Source organism: Mizuhopecten yessoensis, unplaced genomic scaffold (genome assembly GCF_002113885.1).
Source record: "Mizuhopecten yessoensis strain PY_sf001 unplaced genomic scaffold, ASM211388v2 scaffold11171, whole genome shotgun sequence".
NCBI classification, from domain to species: domain Eukaryota; kingdom Metazoa; phylum Mollusca; class Bivalvia; order Pectinida; family Pectinidae; genus Mizuhopecten; species Mizuhopecten yessoensis.
Window position 1 is genome coordinate 830,153 of NW_018408915.1, and position 15,046 is coordinate 845,198.

Here is a 15,046-nt window from a genome sequence, read left to right on the forward strand (position 1 = left end):
ATTTACGAAAAATGTAGTAGAATTCTTTGTGTTTTGCATGTCTGCGGTGGGACAGGGATCCTTAATATTTAAAATTTGCGGTGTATGGTATTATATCATCAACAATAGTTGTTTATAATATGTGATGATCTATTCACCGTTTTTTTACACCTTTTGACATGTAATTCAAGTTTCTTATACTGCGGTAATTACAAGGGTTTTGAAGTGTTTTAAGAACTTTTTCTGTCCCTTCCCCTGATCCTACCATTTTTCTGTAAAAAAACATTTCTCTCCCACTCAGGGGGCCAAATCAGCCATCTTGTATTTACTTAAAATAAGCTGGAAAACAAAACAATGAATAAGACCATTTACACAAAGTTTGCTTAATGCGTGTTCAAATTTTGGACAAGATTTATATAAATCAAAGAAGTCAAAAATGCTTCTGCCTCTGTGTCGATATTTTGGTCCTCATACGCCTACCCTTAAGGGAGTTAAGGGGGTGAATTCTTCAAATTCTTTAACATTGAATACCTAACACAAGTACATTCATGTAAATTAAGGAGTACTCTCTTAAAGATTCTACCCCCATCCCCTTCCCCCCTANAGATAATTACTGATTTGACAGTGTCATACTATTAAAAGGGAAGTTACTGCTGATTTGTCGTAATATTAAAAGGATATTAATATTGACCTGGCCAGGCCATAATGAAGAGAGATAACCATTGATCTTACAACGTCATACAAAAGTGAGATAATGGCTAATGTGACAATATCAAACAAAAGGGAAATCAATGTTGGTCTGACAGTGTCATACTAAAGGGAGATTACTATTGGTCTGACAATGTCATACAAAATTGAGATTACTGTTGATTTGTCAATGTTCTGACAGTGTCATACTAAAGGAAGATTACTTTTGGTCTGACAATTTCATACAAAAGGGGATTACTTTTGATCTGATTATGTCATACAAAATGGAGATTACTGTTGATTTGTCACTAAAAAGAGATAACTGTTGATCTGACAGTGTCATACAAAATGGAGATTACTGTTGATTTGTCACTAAAAAGAGATGACTGTCGATCTGATAATGTCATACAAAATGGAGATTACTGTTGATTTGTCAATGTTATACTAAAAAGAGAAAACTGTTGATCTGACAGTGTCATACTAAAGGGGATTCCTTTTGATCTGACAATGTCATTCTAAAGGGAGATAATTATTGACAAATCAACATTGACTATTTTATCAATTTTTTACTAAAAGGAGAATACAATTGATCTGGCAATGTCACACAAAAAAAAGAGATTACAATTGATCTGGCAATGTCACACAAAAAAAGAGATTACCATTGATCTGACAATGTCTTACAAAAGGGAGATAACTTTTGATCTGACTGTGTCAAACGAAAAAGAGATTACAATTGATCTGACAAAATGTCATACTAAAACGAGATTATAATTGGTCCGACAATGTCATACAAAAAGTAGATTGTGTTTGATCTGACAATGTCATACTAAAGGGAGATAACACTATTGATCTGACAATGTCATACTAATGAATTTCAGAGAGTACCCAAACCCTAGCCAGTCCTTCCAGAAGATGCCATTATAATATCCAGTGGAAGGGGTATATGGGCCATATGGGTAGTGGTAGCCGTTGGGATGAGCTAAGGTACAATAGTTATACCACCAGCCTGCCATCATATTCCTGGCACAGTTATTAGGGTCGGGCCTGTCATATGTATAAAAACAGGACTTGTCGTTATATCCAAGGTCGTCCGGTACATTGCCAAACGCATTGGCAATGAGAAGACGGTACTGATCTTCAGGACCATTCAACTTGAAGTAATCATACTTGATATATCCTCCGATTCCTTGGAAGTCCTGCATATAAACTGTCATCTTAATTTGCCCTGTGGAATGAGATGAGAACAATTTTCAAACTCAACGGTAGACACATTGCCAATAACCATTCAAAACACTGTAGGGTCTATGGGAATCTTTTAATTCATTGATCAAGTTGTCTACAAGTATTTCCTATGATCTTATGATAAATATAATATTGAGAGAGAACAGAAATTGTTTTTGTAAAATTTCTTTTCTTCCTGTATTGTTTAAGCAAAGTGTTTACTGAGAAACTTTGGCCAAGTAGGAATTTCACCCTTTGCTGATAAAGCACATCTTCACCGAGTGTTAACTTCACCTCGCACATATTTCATTGCTTTGTATATCTATGTTTTTCAACATTCGCCTTCACAATAGTTTTGCCCTCATTATAGTTGGCGAAAAAAGGTGAAAGTTAGAATGCAGCTAAAATTTCACAGTTTACAGTATTTTGGTAATTTCATATGGTCAGTCACTTAATATATATCAATAATATTTTTTGAGTTCTGCACATGAACTATGAAAATTTCAGTAGTTTTATAAGAAATCTACATCTACTGGCCCTATTGACTTTAATATTAATCTTTCCTGTCAATATAGATATACTTTAAGTTCAAAATGAAATGTCAAATTAATCAACTTCTCCTTAAGAACCACAATGCCTAGACTGATAGTATTTAGCCTCACATTCCTGGTATTAAGTAATTTTAGGTTTACTTAAATAATTAAATGACCTTCACTCACCTTATTCAAATTACAGTTTGTCAATTTTGCGTTAGAGGTCATACACCATTTTCCTTGCTTTGTTATGATAGACCCTACTCTTTATATTATACCTGTAAGAGTACTGTAGTAAATGCTATTGAGTCCTGCCCAGAAGTCACCCTGGGGATGTCCGAATCCATAGACATAATCCTGCCATCCTCTGTTAAAATTCACGTCGCCATACATCCGTCGCTGTATGATGGTGAAGGAGTTGTCTGCCGTATGGTTACATACCACCTACAATAAAACAATACACAGTATTTTATCTGTTCTTTTTATCTGGTAGGTGTACCTGAGCAGCTTATGCTACTGTATAGCATGTAACATGAAATGATCGTTTGTACTTTCTTCCGTGGTTTGGAGCTTTCAAATTATTTCGTGGGTACAAACTTTTGTGGTAATTAGCCCGTAGAGCGAAATGTATTAATTTTCATTGTTAGCCACGTACAACGAAATATATCCACCATTCCGAGAATCATTGGTCCAACACTGTAACACATTAGTGGTATATTTTAAAATGACAAACAGTCACACTCATCATACTTCTCTGTTCATGGTCAAACAGTTAAAATAATTATTACAAAGGAAAAGTAAATTAAACTGCGATGTGAGTGTTGACATTATGCTTAGGAAACACTGACCTGTTCTTGCGACGCCCGTTATATTAGCCTACCGTTTCACTTGATTGGTCACATACTTAATTAATCAATAATAAATGATATTTATACAACAGATTGATAACACATGTCCATTTCAGTAAAAACATTCCTTTATTGTAAATGAATTGTTCAATTATCTTAAAATATACGTTTGTGAATCGCTGCATCAATATCTCACGAAAATGTGAAATCGATAAATAAACTAAATAGGAACACACTCTGATGGAATCAAGAATTGAAAATTTCCCACGTAAATGTGTACATTTGAGAACTATAATTGCTTAAAATTCATATAATTTTACACATTTTCAGTGTGTACGTTCTTTGGAGTAGTAAAAAATTTCGTTGTATTTATATTCGTGGTTCCATATATATCGACCACGAAAACAGCGAAAGTTTATGCACAAAGAACTTTTCATGTTATACAGCTATCTGATTGCCAGGGGAACTGATATATAAATAATCTGAATACAATACCATGCTATATGGAATTGGTCGATTTTGTTTCTGCTAACGTACTACCAGTCTTTCAGTTTTCACATGTTTATTTGAAATTATTAGATCTTGTGACCACAATTTTTGTGAATTCGACAATGTACAACTAGACAACATCAACTGCATTGGTTATTATAGCTTATCTATATAGTAGCATATGTCTGGATGAATTTTATTGATGGCATATTGTGTCACCCTCATACACTAGGATTTCCCCTGTCATATTAATTTTCTCTGTTTGGAGGTTCTATATATATAGGGACCGCAGAACCAAATGATTTTCCATAGACAATAGTGTAAACGTTTACCACTGTCCTGGTTAAATGGGGTTATCCACACTGGTTTACCTGCCCTCATTTTGAAGAATATCATCTCACACAACTGTAAAAAAAAAATCAAAAAAAATCTGCCTATTTGGCACTTACCTTATATGGTGTGGTAGAGTTATACCAAACCATGTAAACACCACTTACCTTATATGGTGTGGTAGAGTTATACCAGACCATGTAAACTCCACTTACCTTATATGGTGTGGTAGAGTTATACCAGACCATGTAAACTCCACTTACCTTAAAGGGTGTGGTAGAGTTATACCAAACCATGTAAAAAGTCCACTTACCTTATATGGTATGGTAGAGTTATATCAAACCATGTAAACTCCACTTACCTTATACAGTGTGGTAGAGTTATACCAAACCATGTAAACTCCACTTACCTTATATGGTGTGGTAGAGTTATACCAAACCATGTAAACTCCACTTACCTTATATGGTGTGGTAGAGTTATACCAAACCATGTAAACTCCACTTACCTTATATGGTGTGGTAGAGTTATACCAAACCATGTAAACTCCACTTACCTTATATGGTGTGGTAGAGTTATACCAAACCATGTAAACTCCACTTACCTTATATGGTGTGGTAGAGTTATACCAAACCATGTAAACTCCACTTACCTTATATGGTGTGGTAGAGTTATACCAAACCATGTAAACTCCACTTACCTTATATGGTGTGGTAGAGTTATACCAAACCATGTAAACTCCACTTACCTTATATGGTGTGGTAGAGTTATACCAAACCATGTAAACTCCACTTACCTTATATGGTGTGGTAGAGTTATACCAAACCATGTAAACTCCACTTACCTTATATGGTGTGGTAGAGTTATACCAAACCATGTAAACTCCACTTACCTTATATGGTGTGGTAGAGTTATACCAAACCATGTAAACTCCACTTACCTTATATGGTGTGGTAGAGTTATACCAAACCATGTAAACTCCACTTACCTTATATGGTGTGGTAGAGTTATACCAAACCATGTAAACTCCACTTACCTTATATGGTGTGGTAGAGTTATACCAAACCATGTAAACTCCACTTACCTTATATGGTGTGGTAGAGTTATACCAAACCATGTAAACTCCACTTACCTTATATGGTGTGGTAGAGTTATACCAAACCATGTAAACTCCACTTACCTTATATGGTGTGGTAGAGTTATACCAAACCATGTAAACTCCACTTACCTTATATGGTGTGGTAGAGTTATACCAAACCATGTAAACTCCACTTACCTTATATGGTGTGGTAGAGTTATACCAAACCATGTAAACTCCACTTACCTTATATGGTGTGGTAGAGTTATACCAAACCATGTAAACTCCACTTACCTTATATGGTGTGGTAGAGTTATACCAAACCATGTAAACTCCACTTACCTTATATGGTGTGGTAGAGTTATACCAAACCATGTAAACTCCACTTACCTTATATGGTGTGGTAGAGTTATACCAAACCATGTAAACTCCACTTACCTTATATGGTGTGGTAGAGTTATACCAAACCATGTAAACTCCACTTACCTTATATGGTGTGGTAGAGTTATACCAAACCATGTAAACTCCACTTACCTTATATGGTGTGGTAGAGTTATACCAAACCATGTAAACTCCACTTACCTTATATGGTGTGGTAGAGTTATACCAAACCATGTAAACTCCACTTACCTTATATGGTGTGGTAGAGTTATACCAAACCATGTAAACTCCACTTACCTTATATGGTGTGGTAGAGTTATACCAAACCATGTAAACTCCACTTACCTTATATGGTGTGGTAGAGTTATACCAAACCATGTAAACTCCACTTACCTTATATGGTGTGGTAGAGTTATACCAAACCATGTAAACTCCACTTACCTTATATGGTGTGGTAGAGTTATACCAAACCATGTAAACTCCACTTACCTTATATGGTGTGGTAGAGTTATACCAAACCATGTAAACTCCACTTACCTTATATGGTGTGGTAGAGTTATACCAAACCATGTAAACTCCACTTACCTTATATGGTGTGGTAGAGTTATACCAAACCATGTAAACTCCACTTACCTTATATGGTGTGGTAGAGTTATACCAAACCATGTAAACTCCACTTACCTTATATGGTGTGGTAGAGTTATACCAAACCATGTAAACTCCACTTACCTTATATGGTGTGGTAGAGTTATACCAAACCATGTAAACTCCACTTACCTTATATGGTGTGGTAGAGTTATACCAAACCATGTAAACTCCACTTACCTTATATGGTGTGGTAGAGTTATACCAAACCATGTAAACTCCACTTACCTTATATGGTGTGGTAGAGTTATACCAAACCATGTAAACTCCACTTACCTTATATGGTGTGGTAGAGTTATACCAAACCATGTAAACTCCACTTACCTTATATGGTGTGGTAGAGTTATACCAAACCATGTAAACTCCACTTACCTTATATGGTGTGGTAGAGTTATACCAAACCATGTAAACTCCACTTACCTTATATGGTGTGGTAGAGTTATACCAAACCATGTAAACTCCACTTACCTTATATGGTGTGGTAGAGTTATACCAAACCATGTAAACTCCACTTACCTTATATGGTGTGGTAGAGTTATACCAAACCATGTAAACTCCACTTACCTTATATGGTGTGGTAGAGTTATACCAAACCATGTAAACTCCACTTACCTTATATGGTGTGGTAGAGTTATACCAAACCATGTAAACTCCACTTACCTTATATGGTGTGGTAGAGTTATACCAAACCATGTAAACTCCACTTACCTTATATGGTGTGGTAGAGTTATACCAAACCATGTAAACTCCACTTACCTTATATGGTGTGGTAGAGTTATACCAAACCATGTAAACTCCACTTACCTTATATGGTGTGGTAGAGTTATACCAAACCATGTAAACTCCACTTACCTTATATGGTGTGGTAGAGTTATACCAAACCATGTAAACTCCACTTACCTTATATGGTGTGGTAGAGTTATACCAAACCATGTAAACTCCACTTACCTTATATGGTGTGGTAGAGTTATACCAAACCATGTAAACTCCACTTACCTTATATGGTGTGGTAGAGTTATACCAAACCATGTAAACTCCACTTACCTTATATGGTGTGGTAGAGTTATACCAAACCATGTAAACTCCACTTACCTTATATGGTGTGGTAGAGTTATACCAAACCATGTAAACTCCACTTACCTTATATGGTGTGGTAGAGTTATACCAAACCATGTAAACTCCACTTACCTTATATGGTGTGGTAGAGTTATACCAAACCATGTAAACTCCACTTACCTTATATGGTGTGGTAGAGTTATACCAAACCATGTAAACTCCACTTACCTTATATGGTGTGGTAGAGTTATACCAAACCATGTAAACTCCACTTACCTTATATGGTGTGGTAGAGTTATACCAAACCATGTAAACTCCACTTACCTTATATGGTGTGGTAGAGTTATACCAAACCATGTAAACTCCACTTACCTTATATGGTGTGGTAGAGTTATACCAAACCATGTAAACTCCACTTACCTTATATGGTGTGGTAGAGTTATACCAAACCATGTAAACTCCACTTACCTTATATGGTGTGGTAGAGTTATACCAAACCATGTAAACTCCACTTACCTTATATGGTGTGGTAGAGTTATACCAAACCATGTAAACTCCACTTACCTTATATGGTGTGGTAGAGTTATACCAAACCATGTAAACTCCACTTACCTTATATGGTGTGGTAGAGTTATACCAAACCATGTAAACTCCACTTACCTTATATGGTGTGGTAGAGTTATACCAAACCATGTAAACTCCACTTACCTTATATGGTGTGGTAGAGTTATACCAAACCATGTAAACTCCACTTACCTTATATGGTGTGGTAGAGTTATACCAAACCATGTAAACTCCACTTACCTTATATGGTGTGGTAGAGTTATACCAAACCATGTAAACTCCACTTACCTTATATGGTGTGGTAGAGTTATACCAAACCATGTAAACTCCACTTACCTTATATGGTGTGGTAGAGTTATACCAAACCATGTAAACTCCACTGTCATTGTATCCTGCCTTTCTTACGCTGTTACAATCTGGAAAAAAAAGTACATACTATACAATTTCAGACGTAATAATAATCTGTATTTAACGTCGTGTACAATTGTCAACAACAAACATAAGCTCTGTAGAGCTTTTATTACAGTGCCGGTAAGGGAAAAAATGGTGTTTTTGTGGTGGGGGAAAACCCACATGGGGGGGGGGGGGGGGCACCACCGTGCCATCGAAGGGATAATAACTAACCCTATCAGACATCACTCTCTTTTTTCCAACACCGCTGGGGATCGAACCGAAATTCTTTGGAGAGCGAGTGGTCTGAAGCCCACGCTTGATTGCACACAGTAGTAGTACAATGACTGTGCGCGTTAGCGATCCCGGCTACCGAGGCACCCAAAATATATGTCTTAGAACTCTTTTGTCATAACTCAAGGCACTCAGTGTTTCTCTACAGAAGTTTGTTAGGTATGGTAATATTTGACATTCTTTATTCTTTAAATCATTATTTAAGACTTATGTGTTACTTTAAAATGATTGTACAATGTACTTTCAAAAATGTACTTTGAAAGTCAATGGTCAAGGTTACACTGATGTCATTGTCAATTCTTTGTTCCCTCACAACAATTTGGATGTGGATGGAGGTTGTGGAGGGGACATCTAAGGTAGACTGCCTTTACATTTGTATACATATGTAAAGTATATGCCTTAGAACTCTTTTGCCATAACCGAAGAGACTGTATTTCTCTACAGAACTTTGTTAGGTATGATAATTACCTCAAAAATAATCACATTTCAAGGATGTAAATTACCCTCAAGAAATTGATGCATGACCGCCAGCCCATGCAACTACTACATTTAGAACGAAAAATCATATCACACTGCATGGTGACTTCATTTCTGAACAGATTCTGATGAAACTTCATTAAAGAGTTAGGTATAGCAATTAACCTTTAACAATTAACCTTAAACAAGTTCAGGGGTCACCTGGGACTGCTCAAGGCTAAGTTAAGGATTTTTGTTACGTTTTCTTTTTTTTCCCTTTTTTTAAATAAACAGTGTGATTACTCTAGCAATTAAAAATTTCTCAACAGATTTTGATAAACTTATTCATATAAGTGATCTCTAAAGGATAATAGTAAAAAAAACCTCATGATTAAGTATAAGCATGCATTTCAGGGTGCTGTGACCAAAGTGAAGGTCAGGCTCAAGCATTTTAGCTAACCTGAGGGTGAAATGGCCAAGTGCAGAGCTTATGCTGTGGTGTGGAATTTATTGTCCATCATCCATCTGTCCATGACTCTATCTTGCATAAACTTTTTACTTTTATTGACTTCTTCTTAATAACCAAAAAGGCCTAAGGTGATAATCCTTGACAAGTATAAAGCATGCTGAGATGAATGACCTTCTTCCATATTCATGGTCACTAATATAAGTCGATCATGATAAAAAAAAACACCTTTTAAAACCATTTCTTCTGAATAACCAAGAGGCCTAAAAGTTTATGATTTTTGCCAGTAGCATGCTGGGATGAAAGACTGTCTAGTTTATTATAATCAATGATCTTATATATACCCATATTCAAGGTCGCGGGTCAAATTTGTTTAAAACTTTAAACAACATCTCCTGAATAACCAAAAGTCCCAGGGTGGTAATATTAGGCCAAAAGCATGCTGGGATAAATGACTGTGAAGTTTGTTCAAAATACTCAAGGTTGTAGTTGTCAAATATGTTGAAAATATTAAACAACTTCTTTTGAATATCAGAAAGGCCTAGGATGATAATATTTGGCCCCTACATATGTAGGAAGGCTAGGATAAAGAACTCTCAAGTATGTTGAAATGAATTACCTTGTTAGCTGTGATCAAAGGTGTTAACATCTTTGGACAGGTTTTTTAGGTCACCTGAGCTTTAATTAGCTCGTTAACATTTTACATTTTCAACTTAAGCTGAAATGCTGGCAAAGGGATTTCATTAATATTTCATGGGAAGGTTACTGACATCCCTTGACCAAGTGTTGTTATTTTTCGGGTCGATAAGAAATCCAATATGGCCGCCACGGCCGCCATTTTGAAAAACTATTTCAAACTTAAAGTCAAGTTCTGCTGGGCCGATTGAACTGAAACCTGGTAGGAATGATCGACTCATGGTCCTGACAAAGTGTTGTTATTTTTCGGGTCGATCAGAAATCCAATATGGCCGCCACAGCCGCCACAGCCGCCATTTTGAAAAACTATTTCAAACTTAAAGTCAAGTTCTGCTGGGCCGATTGAACTGAAACCTGGTAGGAAGGATCGACTCATGGCCCTGACAAAGTGGGGTTTTTTTTCGGGTTGATCAGAAATCTGATATGGCCGCCACGGCCGCCATTTTGAAAAACTATTTCAAATTTAACGTCAAGTTCTACAGGGCCGATTGAATTGAAACCTGGTCAAAACAAAACAAATTCTAATAGGCCGATTAAACCGAAACTCGGTCTAGGAATGATCGACTCATGGTCCTGACAAAATGTTGTTATTTTTCGGGTCGATCAGAAATCCAATATGGCCGCCACGGCCGCCATTTTAAAAAACTATTTCAAACTTACAGTCAAGTTTTGCTGGGCCGATTGAACTGAAACCTGGTAGGAATGATCGACTTATGGTCCTGACAAAGTGTTGTTATTTTTCAGGTCGATCAGAAATCCAATATGGCCGACACGGCCGCCATTTTGAAAAAAATATTTCAAACTTCAAAACAAGTTCTTATAGGCCAATTTAACTGAAACTCGGTCTTGGAATGATCGACTCATGGTCTTGACAAAGTGTTGTTATTTTTCGGGTCGATCAGAAATCTGATATGGCCGCCACGGCCGCCATTTTGAAAAACTATTTCAAACTTAACGTCAAGTTCTACGGAGCCGATTGAACTGAAACTTTGAAGGAATGATCGAATCATGGCCCTGACAAAGTGTTGTTATTTTTCGGGTCGATCAGAAATCCAATATGGCCGACACGGCCACCATTTTGAAAAAACTATTTCAAACTTCAAAACAAATTCTAATAGGCCGATTAAACTGAAACTCGGTCTAGGAATGATAGACTCATGGCCCTGACAAAGTGTTGTTATTTTTCGGGTCGATCAGAAACCCAATATGGCCACCACAGCCGCCATTTTGTAAAACTATTTCAAACTTAAAGTCAAGTTCTGCTGGGCCCATTGAACTCAAACCTGGTAGGAATGATCAACTCATGGCCCTGACAAAGTGTTGTTATTTTTCAGGTCGATCAGAAATCCAATATGGCCGACACGGCCACCATTTTGAAAAAACTATTTCAAACTTCAAAACAAGTTCTAATAGGCCGATTTAACTGAAACTCGGTCTAAGAATGATCAGCTCATGGACCTGACAAACTTAAGTTAACGTTATACTTAACTATTTTGTTCTCAAATTGGTATATATTTCAACAACAAAAATAAATACTGTAGGACTCGTTTAGGCCCATTTTTTTTAATGACCAGGAGTTATGAGAAATTATATTTAGCCTGTAGCTGTATTCATTCCATTTAAATACATTTGCCTTTGGTTTACTTTTAAGGTTACAAGTGTGAGATTAATACCAGGTGAACGACACAGGCCCATCAAACCTTTTGTTATTCCATAAGCCTGTAGGACTTGCTGTAAAGATTATTTAAGATTTCCTGACTGAAACATCTCAAGCATGAAATAGGAACAAATAATTGATTGTAGGGGAAATAGAAAAACCTGTTGCAATAAAAATTAATTGACAATGTCCCAGGATATTTTTTACAATTAAAATGCAATAGTCTGTACTTTAAACCCAGGTTTGGAAAGAAATATCTTGATCAGCAGTAATTTCAAATTACCTTGGGAAGATTGTGTGTACTCAAAAACATAAAAAAAAAGTGTGTATAAATACCCCTAGGGAAAAATAACTTTAAAGAGGCATCTAATGGGTAGTTTTTGATTTGGAAATCATTAGTTCCTAGTATTTTAGGATTGTTTAACAAATTCACTGGTTTGACATGCTAAATGTTAGGGTCTAAAATCAAGAGTTTCCTGCTAAAATAGTTGGCATTTTTTAATGTGTATAATTCATTTCCAAATATATTTGCTTTCTTAAAAGTTGACATTGTCAACACTAGCCTAAATATTTTAACCTCCAAGATCACACTTTTGTCTTCGACATATAGCTTAACTCATTCACCCCTGAAATTTCAAAATGAACTATTCCAACCTTTGAATTGGAAGAGTTCAAATGTGTCTTCAGGGGTGTATGAGTTAAGACAGATATAGAGTCAACAAAAAGCACAGGTCATTCCAGATCTTGACCTGCTTGTCCTCATACCCCTGCTTTGCCGCGTTAGGCAGATAGGCCACTTACATGTACTCAGACTCACCTTTGTACTGGTTATTGTCGCCTTTATTGAGGTGCTTGCCAAATGGCCACAACTGGTCATCGTGCTTGGCCACACTGGTGGTCAGCAAACCCAACAACACCAGACAGAAACTCAAAACAGGCTGCATTCTCCTCTCAATAAGATATGTTTACTCAGGTATCTGCCCCTAAAAATATGTATGTGATCAGTGTATTATCTGCATGTGTGACTAAAGGGAAATCCCCTAATCTGGGAAAACCATACATGTGACAGACATGTGATTTTGAGGTGAATTTTATCCAGTATTATAGCCACCATTCAACCTCTTAAAAGATGAATGATAATGGTTGTGTATACTTTAAAGGGACAGGGAAATGAACTTGTATTATTATACCTGTCTGACACATACAAAAAAGCTATTGTGTCCTGTGAAGTGGTAGCAAATATTTCCTCTCTAGACATGTGACTTGCATGCATTAATTTACAGATTATTTAAAGGAAGGAAATCAGATACGTATTGTGTACAAATATGTTTCCTGCTGATGTATCCTGTTAAGTGGAGGAACTTTTTTAACACTTTTTGGCTCATGGTTCATGCATATATATTGTAGAGGTAATGATATCCTGTTAAATTTTACTATACTTGAAGTGTAAAACTGCTGAACAAACAAATCTCTAGCTGGCTTTATTTCACATATTTTGTAATGAAACTGCTACATCATGCTGTGTACAAATTACACAGCATTTACACAACAAAATCCCCATTGGGCCTTAAAGCTGATGTCAGTTTCATGGTCTTGTCGTCGTCCGTCATGTGTCGTCCGCCGTGCGTAAACTTTTTACATTTTCAACTTCTTCTCCAGAACCAGTGGATGGAATTTTTTCAAACTTGGTCAGAATCATCCTTGGTAGATGAGGCTACAAAATCTTAAAATTGGGATTCCTACCCCACTCCCAGGGGGCCAGGATGGGGCCCCAAAGGGAAAATTAACCAATATTTCAAAAATCTTCTTCTCCAGACTCAGAGGTACTACAGTCATTTTCTCTGCATGGAAAGAAAGATCATCAAAAGCTTTATTTAAATTGTAAATTTCAGGACCCCCGAGCTATTGGTTCTCCCTTGGGGTTAACGTTTACTTGCATACTTTTCTGTATACATATGCTTGTGCACTAAAATATTGCAGAAATAAAAGCAAGAAATGTTTTGATACAGTGTGAAGGTCATGGGGTCAAAGGTCAATATCACATATTGAAAACCTTTTTTTTTTTAGAATTATTGATATAGCCAATGTCTAGTCTACTATTCGGCTAAAGCTAATGTTGGCAGTACACACATATATGTTGATTCATGAAAAGGCAGTGATATGTAAATTTGAGGAACCTATAAAAGAAATCCGGTGCTGCAGCAGGGGCAGATCCAGCAGCTGAGGAGCAGGGGCAGCTCAAAATTTAGGGACCCTAATTAAAGCTTAATGAATAACAAACAGAGTCATTATTCACATTTCTCTAAAAAAAAATCATCGCAGAAATGCCTTCTAGATTTTTTTTCGGATCCAAATACCAAGTCCCCCACCCCCCTTAAATCCGCCCCTGTAGCAGTGCTGAAAATTGTCACTCCTACACTGTGCATCAATAGATAGTGAATTTTAAGAAATTAAACACGGAAATGAAGTCCTTGTGATATTAAGTTTTGTTCTTTAATGCTTACATAGATATAAGAATTTCAATTAATAGCGCTTTGAACTCAGGTGATCCTTGGGCCCATTGTTATTAAGCTACTTTTTTTCCTTTGTTTGACTTCGTCATAAAGAGGATTGTCAGTGGAAGCGGCTCAAAATAATTTGTGGCTGCAGGAATTGTAGCTCATTGTACAGTCACTTTACATTTTTGGTATACGGTTAAGCTACAGTATCCAGCCTACCATAGTTGCCATAAGTAACACCCAGGGTGCTTAGAAATTAGCTTCAATAGAGGCACTTATTAGGATAATAAAATGTGAAGTTTTGATATTCAGTGTTCTATCTACATAACCCAAAGTCAAGTCATGATCATCAGTCTTGAATCTGTACTTTATAATGTAAGTACTGTAAATCGTTAACTGGGCCTCACGTAAGGTCAGGGATTGGGAGGAGGTTGAAATAAATTCAATCCTTCCCGAAAAAGGGGGGGGGGGGGGGGGCACTAATTACAGCAAATACGGTATTAAAATCTTAAGACCTGGGATATGGTTGCTAAACCAAACTCAATATCTTCACTTTTGGCACCATGTAATGACATACGACACTATGTACTGTATTGCATAAGCCATTTTTCTGCTAATCTTGTAAACCTTTCAGACTTATTTTTTCTTGGTCAACCACCCGAAGCAGATACATTTTACGTACCTTAAAAAGTGTGTCATGTGTCTAAGGTATCACAGAAAAGATAAATGATGTGCATGCTTGATGAGCTGTCAATGCTGGGGAAGTGGGGGTGGGGGGTGG

General features: G+C 36.6%; 2 protein-coding genes across 2 annotated transcripts in view; one reads left to right on the forward strand and one right to left on the reverse strand.

The window, feature by feature from the left end:
• Window positions 1–15,046, forward strand: part of LOC110467366 — an 83,182-nt gene that overhangs the window by 49,962 nt on the left and 18,174 nt on the right. The window lies entirely within an intron of this gene.
• LOC110467346 (fibrinogen-like protein 1) lies at window positions 590–12,821 on the reverse strand. The gene is made up of 4 exons (XM_021524460.1): window positions 12,585–12,821; window positions 8,145–8,224; window positions 2,699–2,864; window positions 590–1,891 (listed from the first exon to the last, which is right to left on the reverse strand). The coding sequence occupies exons 1-4, from the start codon at window positions 12,709–12,711 to the stop codon at window positions 1,509–1,511; spliced, it is 756 nt and encodes a 251-aa protein (XP_021380135.1). The 5' UTR covers window positions 12,712–12,821; the 3' UTR covers window positions 590–1,508.